Source organism: Gavia stellata, chromosome 9 (genome assembly GCF_030936135.1).
Source record: "Gavia stellata isolate bGavSte3 chromosome 9, bGavSte3.hap2, whole genome shotgun sequence".
Taxonomy (NCBI): domain Eukaryota; kingdom Metazoa; phylum Chordata; class Aves; order Gaviiformes; family Gaviidae; genus Gavia; species Gavia stellata.
In genome coordinates this window covers 18,405,621-18,428,653 of record NC_082602.1, presented here as the reverse complement: position 1 = coordinate 18,428,653, position 23,033 = coordinate 18,405,621, and the positions used below count along the sequence as shown (strand labels likewise).

Sequence of the window (23,033 nt, the reverse complement as noted above, 5' to 3'; positions counted from 1 at the left end):
AGCTCAGACAGCGCTGCCTTCGAAGACTGGGGTCTACTCACAACTTCTACCAATCCTGTTGGAAAAATGAGATCAGCATCTTTGTGGTAAAATTCATAGCAGTTTGCCATGCTAGTATATATATGCACAGCATCTTCTGCACTCTGCTGCTGCTGATTTGCAGCAGGCCTGGCTGAAATCTCTGGTGATGCTGCAAAGACACAGCCCAGAGTGACTTGGCCGATGCTTGCCATGGCTCTGGCAAGAGTCAGCATGCTCCGCTGACATCACGCTCCAAGCAGACAGACCTCACCACAAACCTCACTTGCTGCAGTCAGCTACTGAAAAAGGAAACGGGTGTGTATTTAAAAAAAAACCAAAAACCCAACACACAACTTAAAACTTGATGGTGTTCACGACACTTTTCCTTGGCACAGCGGACTGGGATGTTCAGGCACTGTTCAGCCGGAAGGGTAAACGGGAGCTTGTGGTTTGGTGACATGAGACAAACATCTTCCCTCACGCTGCTAAATTCCTCTGCTTGAATATGCAGCAGGCAAAGCCCTTTAAAGGAAAGCCCCATGCTCTGAATAACAGCAAGCACCACTCACATAGGCCACTGCAAATGACTTAATTGGTTTCATTTTAAGGAAGGGAAGAAGAAAGGCAAGACTTCTGTGAGAGCCTGAATGTTCCTTTTACACCAGGAAATAAAACTCTTCTAGTATCAGCCATCACAAGAGGTCAAAGCCTAATTTTCAAGCAACAGTTGGTTCCTAGGGCAAGATTAAGACAAGGGTCACCGCTCAGAGATAAGGTTTGTAACAGGAATCTCTCCACAGTCAGTTTCTCACCAAATTATCCTGCTCAAGTCAGTTACAGGTCGGTATCAACAAATTCAGTTGTGCCACACTTACAAACTGGCAGCATCGGGATATCTATATAACGGCCAGAGCTAGAACCAGGATTAGGACTGAGGTTAGGGTTTAGGAGGGGGTGTGTTCCACTGCCAGAATTATTGCTGAATCCTGAGCGGTCTGACCTTCATGATGCCCTTTACTTGGATTTTAGAAAGCAGGACATGACTTGTAAGTCAAAGACTAGAGTTAAGGTTAGTCCCCCTCACTCATGTTTCTTACGGAGTTGTCAGAGGCTCCTGACACAGTCCAGGGTTGACATACATGCAAACACACCACCTGGAGGGCACCTGATTAAAGGAGAGCCATTGATTACGGTTAAAACTGCCAGGCCAAACTAATTTAAGAGGTGGCATCAGTTAATTAAAATAGCCTATGTTTAGTGCTTGACCAGCAGTGGATATCTACTCAGTGACCCAGGCTGGACTGGTGGGAAAAGTGTGGTGGTGCAGCTAGTGACAGGGAGGCTGCAGCCACAGGTTTCTCGCTGCGGCTAACTAAGCTGAGTAAGCAATGATAAACTCCTGCCTGGCATGTGTAGTGCCCTATGTTTTATTCTGGGGTATTTAGCTAAATTCTGGTTAATGGCTGGGTTAGGGACTTGGACTCCAGGATCAGGTCTCTTGCTGAATTAAACAATAGCTCTCTGCAGCCTTGCAGCAAAGCCTCAGTGCAGACTCTGTCGCACTCCCTTGGCAAGAGAGAGCCCCCAAGTCACACGGTTAGCAGCCAAGCATCTGCAGAGCTCGGGCAGCAGAAGACACAGACCAGATCTCAGCTCAACAGTGTCACAGGCAGGTGTCACTGCACGGCCCCAGCCCAACCTAAGTCCAAATGGCTCAGTCTCACGCTATGCCTTGGCTGAGTTATGACATACCTGGAGAATGCCGCATCACATTCTTGAGCCAAACAACACACAGCAGCTTGGCATGAGAGGGAGCATGGACAGATCCCAGGCCAAGGTCTGGGCAGCGTGTTGCTGCACATGTGCTACTTTAGGTTCAGGTCCTTTCCAACCCAAACAGACATATTAGCACTTAATTGCAGAGTCAAACTAGTTCTCTCTCTACTTACTTTGCTAGAAAGACTTACATGGGATGTGTGCTAGGGCCAGAATCCGTGTCACTGCCCTGGTGAAAATCCAGAGAAATACCATTGATTTTAGTGCTGTTATTGTAGATTTGCGCAGTGTAATCCTCTAAACCTAGCCCAGGCAATATCCTTGCACAGGTCACTGTTATTACTACATTTACTTGACAGAGGCAGCAGACCAATGAAGCAAGGCTGCCAAAGGTTACAAAACCAACCTCCTAGACAGAGGCTGCAAGATCTGCCCCACAGATGAAAATATAAAAGGCTGGTGTGTTTCTCTTCCACTTTCCTCATGGCTAGACTGCTAGTAAGAGGAAAAAAACAAAATAACAAAAAGAACCCCAATAGAAAACACTAAGAATGAATCATTTTCCTCCCCTCTTATCTATGAAAATCAACAGGCTTAGCAATGGTAGCAATGATTCATTAAGCCACACCTCTACAGTGTCTTCTGTGCCCTACGGTAGGTGCGAGCATGCAGATGGCAGGAGACAACACTTCTGATCCAAGCAGCTCACCCTTGGCAAGGTATTTGACTAGCTCTCCACAGCAGCAGGCTTCTGACAACGAGGGAGGGAGTCTGTCTCTGAAGGTTTCCAAGGGCCGCGTGATTTCTAGGAGGTATGGGGCATGTGCTATCCCCAGTGGGACCAACAGAGTGACACACCCTCCGCTCCTTGGAGGATCAGGCCAGAAACTGCTCCGAAGTTGGACAGGAGTAAGCAGGAACAAGAGCATGCAGATACTCCATTACTTACCTGCGGCTGAGAGGCCAGATTCATCTTATAAGGATGCGTCTTTCCCTCCTCATTTACAAGTGGTGACCAGACTTTTGACTCTGTTCTGCAACACACATATTTTTAACAGTTAATCTACTTTCATCACTGAGCATCATTACCGTTACTAAAAGACTTGAAGTTCATCAGCTGAAAACATTTCCCCAGTCTTTTGTATATAGCACTATCCACATCAGGAGAAATCTAGGCAGCCTTATTTTAGGCACGCAACTTGAATGACTTAGTTATGTTGTACAAGGTCCTTGGAGAAAGACAGGATCTCAGCAGTGACCGTCCTAGCTTATCCTTTGGGACTCCACTGGCGACACAACAAGCATGGGCTCCAACCCAGGTAGTAGAGTTGGAAGTCATGCAAACAGCAGAAGCTGGAGATATCCCTTAGATGCAGATCCTTTAATTAAGTGGGAAAATTCAGATTACTGTGTGTTTCAGCTTGTATGGGTAGCCAGGAAGAGGAATGATTCTTGTCTGTATTGACTATACAGAGAACATTTTGTTCTTGAAGTTGCGCTGCCTTGGATAAGCTAGAAATATTTTTCATTTTGGGTCTCCGGAATTTTCTTCTTATTTATACAGTGGTATCCATGCTGAACAAACAGAGGCTTTTGGGAATTATAGAAAAAAAAAAAGCGTGGGTCCAAGTCTGCAATGGGACTAAGAACTGAGATGACGTAATGTGTCCAAGAGCAAGTCTTTGCTGGTCTGTGGTCTGACCCAATTACTCACAGCAGCCCGAAACACAAGTCAAGATCTGGGACCAAAACCAACCGCTTTTACCATCATCATTCTGGAGTTTTGCTATGTCCCAAAAAAACCCAGACAAACAAGTGGTGAGGAAGGAGTGCTTAGATTTGCTTGAGGTACTTTATGGGAAACATGCTACCTACATTTCTCAGAAGTACAGACAGTAGTTAGCACCTCAGATGGACTAAACAATGCCACTTTTCCCAAACTTCTTAATACTAGGGAACGAGTGACTGCCATACTGCTGAATGAAAACCATTGTTCAATGCTAAACATTGCATAATGCGGCAACCAGATGGCTGATAAACTCTTAGGATGAGTTTTGAAAACCATGTCCTGTTTTGACAGGAGCCCTTTGTAGAATCTGCAACTGCAGATAGATGTACTTCCCAGATATTTGTGGGTCCCAGGGCCAACTACAATTTAAGTACTTAGTTAGCAAAACAGGAATGCTTTCACTGAGAATTAACTGGGTAACTGGAAAGAGACTTTAAACAGACAAGGCTTACAAAACCGACAAGGATGGAGAAACAGGGTGTAGAGCTACTCACGATAAATTCAATCTGATCTACACCATTCCTCTGAAAGCCCTCCAATGTCAGGACATTTTTTAAACAGTCCAGACTTAACTGTTATGCACATGTATATCCCAGACATTTGCTGCATAAATAGTATTTTGAGACTTCCATGCAGAGGGTAGCTCAGTGGGAGGAGACAGGAGGCAGCATTCTCACTCAGGGAAGAGGAAAAATTTTATTGACCTGCTATTGCATCTATTGCACTCTGGACTTTACACGGAAGAAACCTGAAGTCTGCTTGCAGTACCTCCTTTCACAGGAAAATACAAAGATACAGGTCACACCAGATATCATCCTTTACAAGCATTCAGGTACAGCAAACCTTTGACTCCAGGCTATTGCACCCTATGGGCTCAGACGCAGTGTTGATACCCGACAATCTACATCACCCAAATCCTGGCATCTGGAGAGCTGGGGCACACACAGACTAACAAATATGAATATTACAGCTGTATGGCATCAGATCCATGCCAATCTGATCATTGTCTTGTCTCAACAGCTGCTGTTATTGGATGCACAACATACTCCAGGTGAGTATAAAACAACCATTCCCTCCTTGCTTCTGGCAACCTGTGCTCTAAGGTGCGTGAGGAACCAGCGATTTTACCCAGATTATGGATATCAAGCCTGACAAAGTGACAGCCATCTCTAGGATGGTTGTATTTTGCACTTGAAGACTGTGTTTGCAGAAGGGAGCAGCCCGTTGACCAGTGCAAAGCCTTATTAATTGAAAGTGTTTGGGGATCACGTGTGACCAAGTTTCATCTCCTCTAGAAAAACAGGGGACACAGCAAAGTATATGGAAATCAAATACCCTGCCAACCAGGCTGTAAGCAAGTGGACATTGGCTGGAGATGAAAGAACAGTTCAGAAAGCATTTAACACCTCATCTGATTTCTAGCATAAGGCACCCCCATGCCAATTCTCACTAGCAGTGATCTAAGTACTTTTGAGGTAAAATTTTCATTTGCAGCAGCTTAAGATCATCAGATTTCAGAAGCCCCGAAAGGCCTTATTCAGACTGCATATTTAAGCTTAGAGCAGGTCAATATATGGATACAGAACAGAAGCCTCCCCCTGCCCCAGGCACTTGCTTTTGTCCCACTGCCCCTCACTCAATGCGTTTGAGGTGACACAGCATGTTGACCTTCAGCATAGGGGAGGCAGCTATGGCCAACTACTGCTGTCAATAGGTTTTCTTGGACCAGATTTTTGTCCTTTATTTATTAGCAAGGCAAAAAGAACAAGTTTGTTTCCCAGCCTGCTGCCATTCTGATCTGTCACTGGATATAAATGGAAGCAGCAAGGTCACTCCAGGCTTTACTTTCAATCCAGTTTAAAAGTTATCCAAACAGAAAGGTTAAATAGCCCACGGGGTTGTCCCTCTAAGGCTGGGAGGATAAAGCTTCCCTTTGTCTTCACAACAGCTGCAGCAGGGCCCTTCAGCCACTCTCAACAGCCCATTTATAGCCCCAGCAAAGCCGCAAAGAGGACACAGCTTTGCTCTCCCTGGCTTTGCCTACCAGGGCTCTCGAGGCGCATGCCCCATCCCACCGCACTGCCTGTGGAGCCCACGGTCTGCAGGTCATCAGTAGGACCGCTATGGTCCCAGCTTTCAGGAAGGGTTTCCTGGCGCTGCTCCTGGTGTCACTGCCTGCACTTTTACTGAAGTGCAGCAGGAGAAAGAAAAATAGCACGTACAAGTTCACCTTATGTTCCACTGCTGGCCCAGGACTTATTGTCTGAAAGGCTGGGAAGTGTGGGCACAAGGCACAGACAGTAGGGCAGATTGGTTAGACCCATCATGTTTGTATCTTATCTATAAGTTTTCATATCTTATTTATATGAAGCAGGGAACAGGCATCAGAGTAGATAGCTCAAACCCAGCTTTAGCAATGGTGCCTTCAGTTCACAGCAGGCTGCTACAGGTAGGACTGTTGTGGCTTTCTAGAGGATTTTTCCCAAATTTGGGGGAGAGGACCCCCAGACACAAAATCACCTCCACGCTCCCCTTGGCGAGGCTGTACCCCTGCCACAGAGCATGGCCATGCTAGTAGGGCTGCCAGACCTGCCTCTCCGCTGGTGGCAGGGCTAGGTGCCCAACAGTCTGCTGGGGAATCACACCCCATCTTCAGTAAAAGCCAGCAGGCTTCGGCATCCCCATAGGATCTCACAGACTCGTGCTTAAATTGATCAATATTTTTTTAGAATATGGTTTCTAACGCATATTCTTTCAAATAAGACTCCAGCAGAGATCAACACTCAGTACAGAAAAAGAAGGCAAAACCATGACACTCAAAGAAGCCTGGGAACAAGTGCCAGGCAAATTAATTGCAGGCACATGGATATACAAACTTCGTCACATGTGCAGTTTACATTTCCATGCTATTTCCTTACTACATGAGAGAAAGCAACCAAGACAGGGCCGGGGAATGAGCCATGCATTTGCGGTTTCATCCAGGCAGAAACCAAGACCCAAGATTAGAAAGCAATTTCCCTGATGCTAGTTTGGACGGGGAGGTACTGGTAGGAAGGGGAGGAAGGAAACTGCATGCAAGTCAAGGCAGGAATCTGGAGAGGTATTTACGAAATACAACATTTTTCAAGAAGCTTGGCTTGAACATGGTGTAATATAAACATGACAAGAGCCTAGATTTTGCTATCAATGCTTTGCGTGCAGAGCTGGGCCACAGCTTCAAGGGAAAATTCAGAGCTGGAAAATGAGGGTCTAATGCTGTGTGCCAGGAACTGCGTAAATAAATTGTGTAAAGGAGAGAGGCACATTTACATTCCCATTTCAAACACTGGGATGGACACGACTAAGATACCAAAGTAGCAACTAAACCTGTAAAGATAGAAAAGTTTCTTGCGCAACACAAAGTTTGCTAGCTGAAAAATGAGGAAAGACCTAAAGAATTCCTCTTTCAACCCTCCCCAGAGTTTTAGACAGGCATGTTAATAATGTTTAGAGGCTAACTACAAGAGCTTTCAGGCTACCAGGAAGGTACCTTTTAATCAGCCTTTTAGCTAGAACAGCTGCACAGTACATGCCCTTGGATTTAAACACGAGCAGTCACTCTTAGCAGCCATCCATTTAACGGACGTACTCGCTTCGGCAAGCAAAACTATACTTGGGCTGCATGCAGCCCATGGCCAATTCAAACAGCAATGCTAGTCACAGCTTCCTCGAGACAAGAGGCCCCAAAGTAATTTCTTCATGCATGGCCCTCTGCCCCTTGCATTTCAGATGTCTCTTCACACAGCCACTAAAAACAAAAGGGCAACTCTGGCTACAGAGAAGAAGCAACAGAGGTGCATCACAAGTAGTTTCATTGTAGAGTTACGAAGGGTAAAACACACCTGACTGCTCAGACTCACACTGTTCTTCCACCAGCCAGCTACAGTTAACTACTTCTGCCTTGCCAAAGAGGCTATAAAAACATGACAAATGCCAGGCTCGACTTGCCAAAATGACTTTGAATGTGCCCATCATTAGTAAAAGCTTCTGGCATGCACCCGGGAGGGCTGAGGAGCACCACACCAGCCATGGAGAGGTTGTGAGCTGCCGTGGAGGGCCAGGCAATCTGCATGCCCTTATATAGCTGCACGCAGAGCATCAGGCTTTTCCCAGGGCCAAAAGAATTATTAGTAAGATGACAGAGCTGGAAAACTCTTGTTGGCAGGGAAGCAAAAAGCAAACCTAAATGAGTCAATGGATTCCACCGACTTCCCAGAACAAAATTCGAGCCTACTGGGGCTTTGTGCAACTAGTCCTCACAGCTGAGAGCTGGGAGCACGTGGAACAAGCAACAGTGCAACTGAACCTACCAAATAAAATGCAGATGACATCGCACACATGCTGTTGTCTTCTTCACAAGCATCTACACATGATCCTTTCTGACAATGCATTTCACATGTGCTGGTAGCAGACTTGACTTCCCTGATCCTAGCACTTTTCAAAGAACAAATACATAGCTTCATTCCTTGGCATCATTTTAGCAGAGTAACAGACTGTTTCACAAACAAAAAAAAGGTGCATTAATATATTATATGCTAGCATCAGAGCTGCAGAAAAGCAGAACAAGAGATTACATGTTTGCCATCCCTTTTCACAAATATTCTTCTCTTATTACCACCCACAATCTGCCTCCAGACATAGAGGGAAGGGCAGGCTCACTGTAGGAACACTTTTTTGTTAGAAAAACCAAAACATAAATACACACTTTACCTTTGAGTTGCTCAGGGCTGCCTATGAGCACAGCTCCACCACCCATTTGGTGACTATAACCACAGGCAAAGAGCCATTTGTTTTAGAAACAATTTTCACCTGTGCTGCGATGAGCATTTGTCTGCTATTGTACATACAATACAATGAGCATTTGTCTGCTTTCGTATATCTGCAACTACAGCTACACAGAGCTGTGTGCAAATTCATCATGAGCATTACCAGCGACATCAGTGATGCCTGGATCTTTTGGCTATCAGGTGAATTTTGTGGTAGGAGAACTTCTTTCTCTTGGGCCTTCTCTTCTTTGAGTGCTCTTTGTCAGAGCAAGTGTCTTTCCCAAAATACACTAAGTTTCCAAAGGAAGTTGATAGCTTTCTCCAGTCTGTTGAACACATCTTGCTGCTTAACCCCATTAAAGGAAAATCAGAGGTGTGCTTGGAAGGGGTGCAGCCTGGCAGGAGGTTTTGCTCAACCCTAGAATGTCAGTGCTATAATGTACACACCCTAATTGAAGGGAAAAAAAGGAAAAAAAAAAAAAGAGCAGCTCTTCTCAAAGACTCAAGATCCAAGACTTCCTTTTTCCTGTGAATGGGAGAGGCTCAAAACTCTGCCTGTGAAATTTCTCAGTTCAGCAACCAGTTGGTTTTCAGTTGACTGAAGTACACGGTCTGCTGCAGGTCAGTTTTTCTGCACATACCATACAAAACCATGGTGCTAAGCTTAATTTTTACACCGCTGAAGGCAATAATGGAACCTTTACTTTGGTTTCTTGGGCGCTACATTTCTAAAAGCACTCTCTAGCCTGAAACAAAAAGCAAAATGAATGAACAAACACAGGCTCAGAAGAGGGGGGTGAGCTGCTAGACACGCTTAGTTCAGCAGGAATTCGGTGTATGCGCCAACATTGTCGAACACCCACTTTCGAGGCAGAAAACAGACCTTTCCAGCTCTGTTCACACGTCAAACAGCAAAGCACCTGGCAGTGCTGCTTAGAAAGGCATTTTCAGAGAAAGCAATTTGTGGCTGGTTTTAAATCCTAGGAAATTAACAGATTTGCACCTTTGGGTGAAAAAGCAGACCAGGCATGTTTTCTTCAGCTAGTAATTTGATCCATTTTTAACAGTCACATGTGTTAGACTAGATTTCCTGCCTACAATCTGATCCGAAATATTTTTGGACTGTTACCATCGTTAAGGAAAATACCGAAACAGGAAACATTGGAATGCTGTTGATATTCACAATCAAGTACATAGTGCAAACAGCATTTCCTTTACCAGAAGTGTTTAAGTCCTTTCAGTTCTCTACATTTACACTTCTCTTAAATAATCATTAGTACAGCCAAACATGAAGACATTTTAACTGCTCAGCTACCATTAAAAGAGAAGAGGGTTGCACAGATGCAAAACACACACATATAAAGTTTGTTTTGGTCCACAGAAGAACACAAGACGACAAGCATAGCGCAATACTTCCCTAAAACACTCTCCCAGCGTCCAGCTGCTTGTAGCTTAAGGGCTTTCTGCAGCAGAGATACTGCCATGGTATATAAATATCCTTTATAGATTTGTCTTCCATGAATTCATCCAGTCTTCTCTTGAACCCACGTGCACTTTTAGCATTCACAGCACAGTCACGAATGAAGTCCCCACTGTCACAACAGTGCTGACCCTTTGGTGGAACTGAAACGCCTGACATGAGCTCAGAACTGTCTGTAAAATCCCTCTTGGCACAACCCTGCTGCCACCCCGAATGCAGTTCAGCGAGCATTCTGCACATGAGATCATTTAAATGAGTAATCATTTAAAATTCATCAGATACGAAATTAAAAATCAGTACGGATTTATGCTTTCACAAGACATGTATGTGATGGTGAGCAGAAAAGGAGGACTGGAAGACTTCCCGCTGGGCACATCCTCAGCACTGGCTGTATGCGATGCTCCAACCCATGGAGCTGCTGCCCTGTCAGACCAGTCAGTGGTCCTTGCCAGCACAGCTACGTTGTACAACCGATTCAGCTAACAAGCTATGACTGCAGAGCATGGAGACCAGGCCCAAGAGTTGGTGGTGCTGAAGGGCAAATGATATACTTTCCTTTTTATACTCAGCCACCTACTTACAGAGCCATCTCAACAGAGAAAAAACTTCCATCTCTGACCTGATTGGATTGGCAGCCTTCCTGACTAACCAACTGACTATAAGGTCAAGTCTTACTGACAGAGTTTGGCCCACCAAGGTTCAGGAAGCCCAGGTCATACCACTTGGCCAGGTGGCACTCATTTTCCCAAACGCCTTCCACCTTCTCCACCTCCACAGCAATGCTCTTCTCTTCTTCACAGAGGAGAGCTGACCACCAACCCATAGTCTGCCTTCCTCACCCATTTTGTCTACCCTAAGTTGAACAGGAAGATGAAACATGGGCTCCAACTGATACAAAATGCCTTCTCTGTCACTCCTCAAGGCCTCCTCTCAAGATCTACCATTTTAACATCTTGGCCTTAGACTGCAAAGTAAAGAAGGGCTCTAGCCACAGCAACAAAGACTACACTGCATTTCTGACCACTGAGTCTAGCTGCATTTGGGACAACACAGTTATGGGGGCCCAGAAGGAGACAGCTGGGCGCTAAGGATAAAATATTCTCAACAGAGAACAACCAGGAAAGACCACATGATAGACACAGCTGTCTTTTGACATTAAGAGAGAGCTTTCTCCTCTGAGAAAGCACTCTGCAGTATCATACTCCCCGATGCAAACACGTTTCTAGCAGCTATCAAATCTCCAAACAAGTAGGCAATTCTTCCCTAAGCAGAACTTTACTCCCAAAGAAGGAGGACCAAAGACTTAACGTCCCCTAGAGTCATCTAAAATGGATATCACATAGAGCAATGGGTAGTAATATCAAACCCTAAAGTGGATAAGTAGTTAGAACACTGCTTTTCACTTGCGGTCTTGACACTCTTGGCCATTTTGTCAGCAGTACTCATCGATCAGTACAGAAGCAGAAGCATCCAACACATGCTCTTGCTACCACCGTCAAAGGCGGTCTTGAAAAAGAGTTGGGCTGTGCTAACTCAAAGTCCCTGCATGGTTTTACACAGCTGCACATCCAGCTAGAAATCTCTCCCTAGGCAGCTTCCACACCCAAGGCTGATGAAACATGCATGGCGTAGCTATAAAGTTAACGACTTTGTAATTAACATTAGCAAACACATTTTACAGACTCAATGATCTGTAAGAGTGAGCTTGCCTGCAGGCTGAAAGAGCCCTTGCCTCCCCTCCTCTCTCCCAGCCAGAACCACATGGCACTGGTTTGCTAAGTCAAGCAGCCAGGTATTTCAGAGAGGAAAAGGAGCACTTTGCAGGGAGACTACAGACTGCCAAGCCAGAGGCCAGTATGAGAAACTCTCAGGCTAACAGGCTGCTGCAATGCTCACCACCCATTCACACTGCCTGTACTGTGCTCCGTTCTTCCCTCTGTGAATTCCCTCAATGAATTGTCAGGCTTTTTTTGGCCAAGACCCATCGCTTCTTCCTGAACTGGGAAATGCCTGCTGAACTCCTGCCATTATCCAAGCTACGGTAGAAGATTTCTGTTTATCACAGAAAAGCCCTGAACAACTGAACTACTGTGTCACTTAAGGCATGCTTTTGCACTCCTGAAAGCACTTCCCCTGCATCTGCTGTGAAGCTGATGTACGATCGCTCTGGGGGAAGGCGGCCACAGGAAAAAATTCACTCCAGAGTAACTAGAAATGCCATGATGCATCTACCATCTGACTTCAAGAAGTGCTTGTACCCATGGCTGCAATTCAAACCGAGAGGAAGGCTAAACTCCCAGCACCCCAAAAAATAGGCTCCAATACTTTTAAAGAAGCAATGGGTCAATGCAAAGCAGACCCCTGCCTTCCCAAGTTTCATTTATTCTCTGTACAAAGATGGCCCAAGAACAAAACATGGCTGGGGAAAGGAATGAAGCTGTCCATTGCTTTGCAGATCAAGACGGTGGGAAAGCTGAAGCCAGCCTGTGCTCTACACTGAGTGTAGACAGAGAGTGTGGCTCAGCTGTCATCTTCTTTATTTTTTCAGGACTCACGAGAGACTGATGCCTGACAGGCACTCTGATGCAACCTGGGTCATCACTGTTTAGCAGTCAGTGCTGTTTGGTCAAGAGGCTCCAAAATGTACAACCTTTCTGAGTCTGTGTATGGCAAAAACTAGGCAATTAATAGCTTGGACAACACACAACCATATATTTTTAACTGCTAAATTAGCGCAACAGGAAGAAAGGTAATTTCTGGTCATACCTCCTCTGCTATGAGTGAAGTTTTCATGAGACCTGTCTTTGATTTCTTGCTGTCAGGAGCCACAGAATAGGCTGACAGCCTCTGCCACAAATTATCAGCCAATTTCTCACTGGGAAAGTTGTTTTCATTAGGTCAAAGTGCAGCAAATGCAAGCAGCATTAGGATTAAAGGCTGAAATGCAGTTCCCTCTTGCAATCCAGCACCTGGCCAGACAAAGCAGTAAGAGGTCAAATTAAACAAACCTGCCAGAGAGGTCTGCTGTCAAACCAAAACAGCTACTGCCCACCCCACATCCCACCCTCTCCCCATCCCCAGTCTCACTTAGTGACATACCTGCTGACTGTCAGAGTTAGCTCATCTGTGCAACCCTTGATTTTGTTCTGCGCCTCAAGGTGCGTCATGTTATCTGTGTTCACTCCATCAATGGCTATGATCTGATCTCCTATACACAAGTTGGCTATTGCAGCTTTGCTACCTGGAGTCACCTAAGAGAAAACAAAAAGAATGAATGGACTTTCCAGGGAGCAGCTCTCCATAGCAACATTTGAAAAACAGCTGGAGCACTCAGGATTTCTCTTGCTGGTACCTGGAAGCAAGGAGGTGATAGTTAATGAAAGTACATTCTCAGCAGAAAGCTGGACCTCTTGGATACTCTCAGTTTTAAAGTTAGGGGCAGAATTCTGTTTTGGCACCCACAGGTAGAAACTTGGGGGAGACAACAGGTAAATAACAGAAATTGTATTTTCACTCAAGGCAATTGGCTTCATGCTAGAGAGCAAGAACATACAGAAAGCAACTCTGTTCTTTGCTGGATGGAGACATGCTTTCCAAAACAGAAGGTGCTGAGGACAGCCAAGTAGCCTGAGCCTCTAAAAGCAGAGGTGACAAAAGAGTATCAGAGTCATTGCGATACAGTCAACGCCAATCACAAACACCTTCATCTGCATCATGATCTCATTTGCTTCCTTCCTTGGAAGAAGGTTTGGGCTCAAGATTTTTGATTGCTTCTTCAGTTTTAATCTATTTTGGCCCAGGAACAGCTGCAAGACACTCTCTCTGACTTCAGTGAGATCAATCCAAAAGCACTGCTTGATCGAACAAGCAGACTGGGAAGGAGAAAGGCATCAGAAACTTCATCTTTAAATCACACTCTGACCATACTTCCTGAAAAAGAGGAAGCATCATCCCCAGCCTGCCAGCCTAACCACAGCTCACCTTGATACATTCTGCCATATATATCTCCCTTTCCTCTCCATGCATGGTGCTTTGCTTCCCAGATACACCACTGCACTGCTAAAGAGGTGTTGGGCTCTGCCTGAGAAATGACTGATGGGAAAGCTTGGGGTAATCTCACTGAGATCCCAGACAGAAGACGCTACACAGCAATGTCATCAGTGTGACACTCCTTCTGAAAAAAAGAAGGTCCCAGCTAAAACTTGGCATTTTCAAGCTAATCAACTAAACTGCTCATTAATTTTCCCCTACTTCTGCTGAAGAGGTGTTCTCTTAACAACAGAGACCTCTTTGGGCAAAAACTATTGCCTGGGCGGAGGGTGAAGAATGTCACATTTGCTTGTGGCTTTGTAAACACTATGTAAGATTTTGTGCAGTTTTAATGACTTTGTGGAAGGAGCATAATGATTACTGTGGGCTTTCATCAACTATTTAATAGGCAGAGGAAATGAGAAGGGTGGACTGCTCCCAGACATGAGTGCAGATTAAAACATGCCTTGCAGCTGGGACACACCTCATTTGCGAGTCCATTGCAATTGGTATTCATTCTATGCATTCATGCTAGGTTTCAGCATGCTGGAAAGCAGCTGAGCAAACGCAGCAGAGCTGACAGACATAAATAAACATTGTTCACAAGATTTAGAGAATCCTCCTAATGTGGGATTCGATGGCAAATCATTCCCCCTAGGGAAACATTCACCTCCTAGAGATGTCACACATTAGCCGCAATCACTGCTTTCCCTGGGCCAAAACCGAGGCTGTTTAGCACATCTCCTCACAGCTGTAGTGGGACATTTTCCCCTAACCAAAAGGAAGATAACACAATGCCTTTCTTTTTTCACTTCTCTACTAGGACAGTATTTCACGGAAAAAGGAAGGACATAGACGTATATCACAGATGTCCAGGTTGGCCAAGGTACTCAACATTAACCCAAAGACCTTCAGATGAGTCAACTGAATAGCGCCTGTCTAATGCTGTAAGCAGACTACAAAGTGACAGAGGAAGTGCTAATGAAGACCAGACAAGCCACCAGGTGGATACAGAAAATCTGCTTTAAATGAGAAGATCATTGCCTCCCAAGCTGCAGCCGACTGGTGGCCTACAAGACCACCAAGTGCAGCCTGCTGCCGCTCCACTGTATCCATTGCCTTGAGAGTACCTTCATGTAAACCTTGTGACAGGGACAGCTAGCAGCCATGAAGAAATCTTGAGCACTGGAATTAGCCCACAGTCCCACAGGATTTGAGAGATATTGCTTTGCAAACCATGAGACAGATCCCTGAAGACATCATTACACTGGAGGGAGCCCACAGGAGGACATGTTGTGGGTCCTCTCCTGGTTGCTGGGCCTTAACCAAATCACTTGGTTTCTCAGTGCCTATATTTCCTCTGCTACCAAAGGAGAGAGAGGGGCACATTACTCACCCCTGTGAGGAGCACCAAGCTCAGCGCACTATTACCATGATTCACTTTCGATCAGACAAGACTGCCAAGGGGTCAAGAATAATGGTGGATTAACAGCACCGCTGGAACGCTGCCGGAGGCTCAGCCATACAGCTTGTATTTAAAGACTGATAATCAACACAACATGTGGCAGGCTGCTAGAAATTATCCCGTACCACAAGCAGCAGCTGAGCCAGAGCACCCAGGGACACTGAAATACTGAAGCCTCCTGAAGAAACCCCAAGAGCCACCAGGATGAGTGAGTGGCATTCCCAGGAACATGCCAGCGCTTGCAGTGTCACACTTGCAGTGTCACATTCCCCTTCCGTTCCCCTTCCTGTCCACTTCAGACGAATTTGAAATTTGAGTGCTCTTCTCCATCAGATAAGAGCCACTGGTAGCACAAGGGTGATTACATTCACTCAAGTACCACACAAACCTCTCCCCTAAGGGGAAGCCACAAGGATGCACAGTAATGAAAATGGTAAGTGAATTTGCCAAAAGGAAACATGTTTTAAAAAACAATTTCTTCAGTTCTGGAAATAACTTGCCCTGAAATGCAACCTTCCACAAACCGCTCCCCTGCAACATCCAGCTCATACTCCCTGCCAGGATTGCTCATAGCAAACGTGTCTGCACAAGGGCATGGTACCGCAGGGAATCCATCCCCCATCCTTTTAGGATGATTAATAGCTACTAATAACATTCCCTTCCCCCCTCACAGTAAGGTCTGGGCTTATCTCAGTGCTGTCAATGCTAGTTTTGAGATTTGCCCACCTACCAGTTAAGTCAGGAAAGCAAAAAGTGTTTCTGTTACAAAGTGAGGAGAAGAGAGCTGCCACCGAGAAGACCTTTTTCTGCTTTTATTTTTGTCACATCCCTCCCTGGTCCATGGGGAGCAGCAGGGGCAGTCGGAGGGGGTGGGGGGGGTGGGCAGGCAGAGGTGCTTGGAGCTCTGACAGCTATCAGCCAGCTTACACAACCCAGCCGAAAGGACTCCAAAAGTGAAAAAAGCTTTCAGGCTCACAGGCATCCAGTAAATGTTGCACTGCCTGAAACTGCTTTGCTCCTGCTCTCCTCTCAGATGACTTAAAGCCTTGCACCAGCCTCTTTCCCCCCCCTCTTGACCGAGTACGGAGCAGATCCCAGCAGGAGCCGAGGGGATGGCAGGCAGTGCCTTGCGCAGGCGGGTGACCCAGTAAGGAGCAGATACAGCTGCACTTCTGCATGGGACGGTGAGTAGGGCTGAAAGACACTGTGAGGAACAAAACCTGCAAACGCAACATTGCACAAGTTAAGGCTCACGCAAAGGCATAGCCTCTTGTCTCCTTCAAAAGAGCTCCCTAACTGGCTTGGGCTTCCCCCACCGGGTTTGAGCAGTGTCTGGCAGAGGGGACCTGGGCAGCACCACAGGGCCCCAGGAGCCCCCCCAGCTCCAGGGACACTATCCTCGGGTGAATAAAGCTCTGCACACCTTGTAACATCATGCCCGAGGGCTTCCTTTGGAAAGGAGCCATGCCTACCTTGCAGTGATTGCTCCCAGGCAACTGTGTAACTCTGCCATTAGGTCATTTCACTGTCGAACAGACAAGGCTGAGACAGGCTGAGCAGCACTGCTTCATACTGTATCCAAAGTAGGTCACACAGATCACCAGAGTATGCCTATGGTGATGCTCTGTTTGGCTGGCATCTCTGTGTAAGAAATCTGGGCTATTACAGAAATACTCTAGATACTTATAACCAGACGCATCAAACTAGCTCCCTGATACCAGCTCAGACACATTTGTCAGCATATGTAAGAAACAAATAATCCCCATAATCTGTGGGCTTGATCATGCAGTCTTTACTCATGCAAAGCTCAGTGTAGTAGATAATGGTTTAGACCAGTTATAGGCTTGGACCCCTCTTTTTAAAGAGGTCCCACAGATTCAAGGCTGGTATGGGTAGAAGAAAAACATACATTATTTTCTTACATGACAAAGTGAAGCTTTGTGTACATATGCACGTGTGCACATACATGCATATATATATATATATAAAAATATACATATAAAAAGCTCTGCAATCATGAAAAGGTTAGAAAAATTATCTACCTCCCTCGCCTTCCCCCACACACACACACTTTGGGCTCCACCTTGCCAGCACCACTGGGACTTGGCAAAGTTCAGATTTCTGTCTCCTAGGTGTTTGCCTGCTATCGTTCCCTTGCACTGGCGGCCAGGCAGCAAACAAAGGACTCTGCTATGACATGCCAAGTCTTCAGCTAGTCTTTGGGCAAGTGCGTTTACAATAGAAAAGAAAATGCTTTCATTTAGCAGAGGGAATGAGACATATTTGGCTGCCTACCCAGCTCCCAGGCCCTCTTTATAAAACTTCTGTCTGTCCCAGAGCTAGCCAAACACAACCACATTTTACATTTGATGCAATTGCCTCCATACACGCTACCTAACAAGCTTTGCAGTTCCTGGACAGGGATATATGGTGCCTTTTTTCCTTCTGCAGGTGAGGGTCCAAGAAGCAGCAATGGGTATATTAAGGGAAGCTGCTGCCCACAGCAAATGAGAGGGAGGAAGGGTGGGAAGCATTTCAATGAAAAGCAGCGTAATGCAGCTCCGTGCGAGTCGAGATAGATAGGTGGGTCTGAAATTAATTTGATTCTTTCTGGCCTTCTCCCCCATCCATTCAGTCACACTACTTGCTCACTCCATCAGCCCTTCACAGTTTCTCACAGACCCTACAACCTCCGACTCCACACCTAGACACACATTGCAAGGAGTGATGAAGAGCTCCGAGACGAGAAAATCAACATCAGCCAAGAAAAAGATCTGGATAAACAGCACCTATCTGAGCTTGAGAGGAAAACCCATCTGTGTCTTTGCTGGACAGAACAGACATGCAGCAACGTACTTTTAAGGCCACCAGTGACAACTAGACATCTCTGACATTAGTTTAATCCTCCCCACCCACACTGCTGTTGTACCATGAGTAATGTCCTCAGCGCTGGAGTATTATGCTAAGCAGCCACAGTTTCTCCCAGCAAAAGCATGCAGCTGGGTCAGCAGAGATCAGAGGCTATGAGAAAACTCAGGCAAGCACGTTCCCCACCCCTTCTCTTTAGGGGAGGGGGAACGACAGCCCGGTTCCTTACAAGCAACTCCATGAGACTTTCCTCCCAAGCTGCTACCGCTCTCTGCACCGTCACGGTCCAATACTGCCACAGCCCAAAGCTCACCAGCTGCTCTGTGCTGGCCCAGGCCCCACCATCACCTGGAGAGAGGAAGGGGAAGGGGGACATGCCTCTGGCTGGGGAAACCCCTGAGCATCAGCCCACCCAAGCAGGGCTGGGGCTCCCACTGCACAAGCCCCTCTGGCAGCCCAGCTCGCTCTCAGCCTCCTGCCTGCCCTCAGCTCCTGCCTATTTCTGACGGACGGATGGGGATTATTAACACAGAAGAGGCATTAGACACAGTGCAGAGAGGGCTGACCTCAGGAAGGCAGTGTAAAAAGACGTAGGTGAGATGATTTGCTCAGACAGATGCACAATCAGTGGTCAAGGAGTCACTCAGTCCCACAGCTTGCTTTGCAATATGCCCCACATAAAAAAGAAAGAGTGTAAAGACTTCTTACAAGACCTCAAAAACATTACATAGAGCTGCTCATCAGCTGAGCCTTTCCTGATGGTTTATTTCATCCTCTATATAAAACACGTGTCCAGTAATCAGCAACCATCTAAGATACTGTGTCACTGTCCAGAACAACATCAATTGTTTATGCAGTTAAGGCCTCTTAATTTCCCTGTTTAAAAAAAAATCAGGGGAAAAAAAATCCATTTGCTGCAGTTATTTCGATGTTGCACCCTTCAAACCCAAAGCATTTTACAAGCCAAATACATCTCTTGATGGACAAAGTGATTTTTGAGGGTGAAAGCTACCAGGTAGTGTGCAACCACACATAACTTGACACCTGGGAACAAGCAGATCAGGGAACAAAAAGGACTCTCTTTCTCCCAAGTCGTCCAACATTCACCTTTGTCAGTTTAAGTTCTGGGGCTTAAAGCTCTCATGTAGGATCGGGGCTGGTACATCCCCTCCCGACATGGAGTTCTCTCTTTAGGTTCTTTGGAGAACTCATCAAGAACAAGGTGGGCCAGATTTAGTCCGCCAAATGACTCTGGACTCAAAGAAGAGGGATGGAGAAAAGGGTACTCCAAAGTTTGGTGACATCAAGCTACCACATAACCCATGGCAAACTGGTCTGAAAATACGAACTGCAGAAAGTACAACTCTGGCTTCTAGGAGAGGCAAGGGTAATGCTCCTGCACGTAACTCTGGCAGAAGGTGTTTGATTAGTATCCTAATTCTTTTAAATGTTCTTCTAAAGACAAAACTGCCCCCTAGACTCAGGAAACAGTGCCGGAAAAGATCGAGCCTGTCTTGTGCCCCAAAGTGCTCCGTCTTTACTGCGAGAAAATTCTGCTGCTTTCCACTGGCTACAATTAAGGACGATTTCTCCTCATACAAATGCCAGCAGTCAGGTAGATCAGCAAAGTCCTTTCCTGTCCTCAGCAGCCATTTGTATCTTTGAAGCACAGGCTTGTCCAGCCCCAGTAGCTGCCCGAGAAGCTGCCAGGGTTCACACTGACTTCAAAGTCTGCAGGGGCATTACGAGGGATGTGAACCTGTGCTCTCCATACCCCACGCGCTTAGACAGACAAGACAGGACTCCCTCCAGCAGCAACGCACAAGGCATCACGCTGTCCTCTAAACATCAACTCAGCTACTTCTGGAGGGCCAGAAGCTCTCGGCAGGTGACCCTAATGACCGGTGTCCCACAGGCACTGGTCGGCTGTCCGGTGACGGTGCAGCTCCACGTGGCACGGCAGGGCTGGTGCTGTTGCAGCCCCGGCCCTGCCCGGCAGCCAGGAGCAGCAGTGCGAAAGAAAACATCGGTGGAGGAAACAGAAAGCCACATTCACCTTCCTATAAACCCCAGCAGCTTTCCCCAGCTGGCTCCCTCTGCCAAGCCAGCCAAGCGTCACTGCAAATACGCCAGCATTGCAGGCACAAAACCTGGGCCAGGCGGCAGGGGAATCGCAGCCATAGGTGTGCACGGCGGGGACCAGCCAAGGCTCCCTAGGCTGAGGAGAAAGGCCAGCCCAAGCATCCGCCACGCTCCACGTTCCCTTTGGCAGAGGGGGAGGCACTCCAGCCCTCCGGGTGCAGAGGCCTCCCCGTCCAGCCCTGGCTCTCCCTGCGGCTCAGACCATGGCCGCAGCTTATTTTCCTTTCTTTCTGTCCGGGGAAGATGCTGCAGCCTGGCTCCCGAGGCAGGCACTTGTGCCATACAGCCGAGCCCTGGCACGCTCCAGAGGGAGGACTGTCTCCACCATCTCACTGAGCCCCGCAGCCCCCACAAGAGATGCCCATTAGCAAGGTGTCCCGTACCACTGGGGCCTTCTCTCCCAGCGGCTCCGGGACAGCTTTGCTCAGCTGCTTCCTAACAGGGCGACCAGCTGAAAGCAGGGGTAAGGGCATCAGCCAGTACCAAAGTCAAAGCCAATGTCTTTTCACAACACAGCATTCGGTCCTGTGCCTGATCTTGGACTGTCAAGTCCAGTTTTATCACTAAATCAATTTTTAGTTAATAGAACTGGCTCAGGGGGCCATGCTTAGAAAAAAAATAAAACAAAACTAAAAAACCAACAACACACCTCAAACCCAGGAAATACCTGATTATCTTCCAATTCTGTACTTGCTATAAATCCTGAGCTTTTAAAATACCAGGAATAGATGTAACAGACTAAACAGGGATGCATTCACGTTACTGTGGTCGAAATCTGCAACAGGCACAACATTGAGATTTCATCTTTTTAACATATTTGCAGAACTGGGCTGTCTTAAAACTGCTTTCTTCATTGGGAAAATGCTCGGTTTCATAACAAAATGTAGCTACAGAAGTGCAGCGGCTTCAGCCTGTTTCACAGACTTTGCCAGACATCCCTCCTTAATGGGGCTGGGGGCTCCTGACATGACAAAACGTGAAGTGTAACTCCCCTCTGCCCATATTTTAGGTCAGATGTTCAAGATCAACATACCACTAGCACAAACCACAAAAATCATCTCAAGAACAAGGTTTATCGGACAGTTCCACGTATATATTCAACTGGAAACAGAAATCCCCAATGTTTATGAAAATCAAACGCAACCAAACAGGAAACAGCTCACATTACCTGAGGGATGGAGGGGGATGGGGTCTATCAACTACGCTGCTTTTCAGCCAGCTCCACTTCATCGGCGTGTCTCCTCATGCAGCTGCTTGCTTCCTCCACCAATCTCACTGAGATTTGACTGGGAACTACCCTGTGCACAGGGCAGCCCCACAGACACTGTTACCCTGCAGCATGTCCATCCACAGCTCAGAAAGGATTTGGGAAAAGCCCTACCCCACTGACTCATTGCATGGTATCATCCAAAGGGTGATAAAGACAAGGGTCTTTCCTACTCCCATAAGGCAATCCAGCAGGCTTTGGTCTAGGGTTCATTACACTGATCAACGTAAGGTTTTTTTCTGAACAAAGACTGTAATAAAGTGTCCACCATAACCCTACAGTTTTAAAAAGGAATGTAAACTAGAAACATCTGTGAAGCATCCCTCCAGAAGAGATGGGGGACTCCACAAGAAAGTCTCACACACAGCACTTGTGAAATCCCCACGCTCAGCTCTCACCGGGAAGACTGGTTCAACACGACGAAGAAACCAGAAGTGTTCGCACGAAAAGATGCTAGTGATGTATTTGAGCCTGAAGCAGTTTTGAACACATAGTTCAAGTGGAACAGGGGGGTAGGGCAGCGACAAAAGGCAAGATAAGAGCAGCTGTGGGAATACCATGATCTTTCAAACGCTGTTCTCCTAAGGCACAACTGACCATTGGTGACATGCAGCCACTGCCAGCCAGAAGCTCTCAGCCAGGCTGCTCTGCTGGCTCCCACGTTCATGGCTCTGGTGCTCCTCATCCTTCTTGGCCCTGGGACTGAAGCGCCAAACTCCAATGACACCCCCACCTGGGGAATGAGCTGCCTCGGCAACTCAAACGGTGCTGTCTCCCACCACCACGACTGGGATAAACCCTCCCTACATCCCAGGGGAGCTTGGGAAGCCAAAAGCCACTAGTAAGGAGCTGAGGTACAATGGTGATGAGGGCCATACGTACCAAGACAAGCTCAAGAGCTCACCATGAGGATGACGCTGCCAGAAGGCAAATTTGAGCTCCTGGCAGGAAACACAGGCTGAATTTAGGCACCTTGATTCAAAGAGAGTTGCAAGACACCCAGTTCAGGCCCATGACTGGATGGATGTCTCTCTCCTGGCATCCCACCACACCAGCATACACTTGGAGCAGCAGGGTGACCCCATCAGCGCATCAATGGTATGCCCTGGATGAGGCAGGGCCAGGCTCCACCAGTCACAGAGGAGAGAACTTGTCCCCCACGTAGCACACCCAAATTGCCATGCTCCCAGCTGGCAGTAGCAGGATGATGCTGCTCCCTGGTGCAAGCAAGGATGCACGTCTGGCCCAGGGCAGGCAGCCCAGCCCTGTGCACCGCTGCTAACAGCACTGCCCACGAGCACATCTGTGCCACAGATGGACAACCGACATGCTGCAGCACAAAGCAAACACATAACACTGCTGGGGAGGGACAGCGCATCCTCCCCTCCTCC

General features: G+C 47.0%; 1 protein-coding gene across 2 annotated transcripts in view; it reads right to left on the bottom strand.

Moving 5' to 3' along the window:
• Positions 1-23,033, bottom strand: part of PDLIM1 (PDZ and LIM domain 1) — a 46,315-nt gene that overhangs the window by 21,107 nt on the left and 2,175 nt on the right. For both annotated transcript variants that reach the window (XM_059820840.1, XM_059820841.1), the window contains exons 2-3: positions 12,971-13,122; positions 2,747-2,831 (exon numbers count right to left, since the gene is read on the bottom strand). In XM_059820840.1, coding sequence (XP_059676823.1) covers positions 2,747-2,831; positions 12,971-13,122 — 237 coding nt within the window. The remainder of the gene's footprint in view (positions 1-2,746; positions 2,832-12,970; positions 13,123-23,033) is intronic.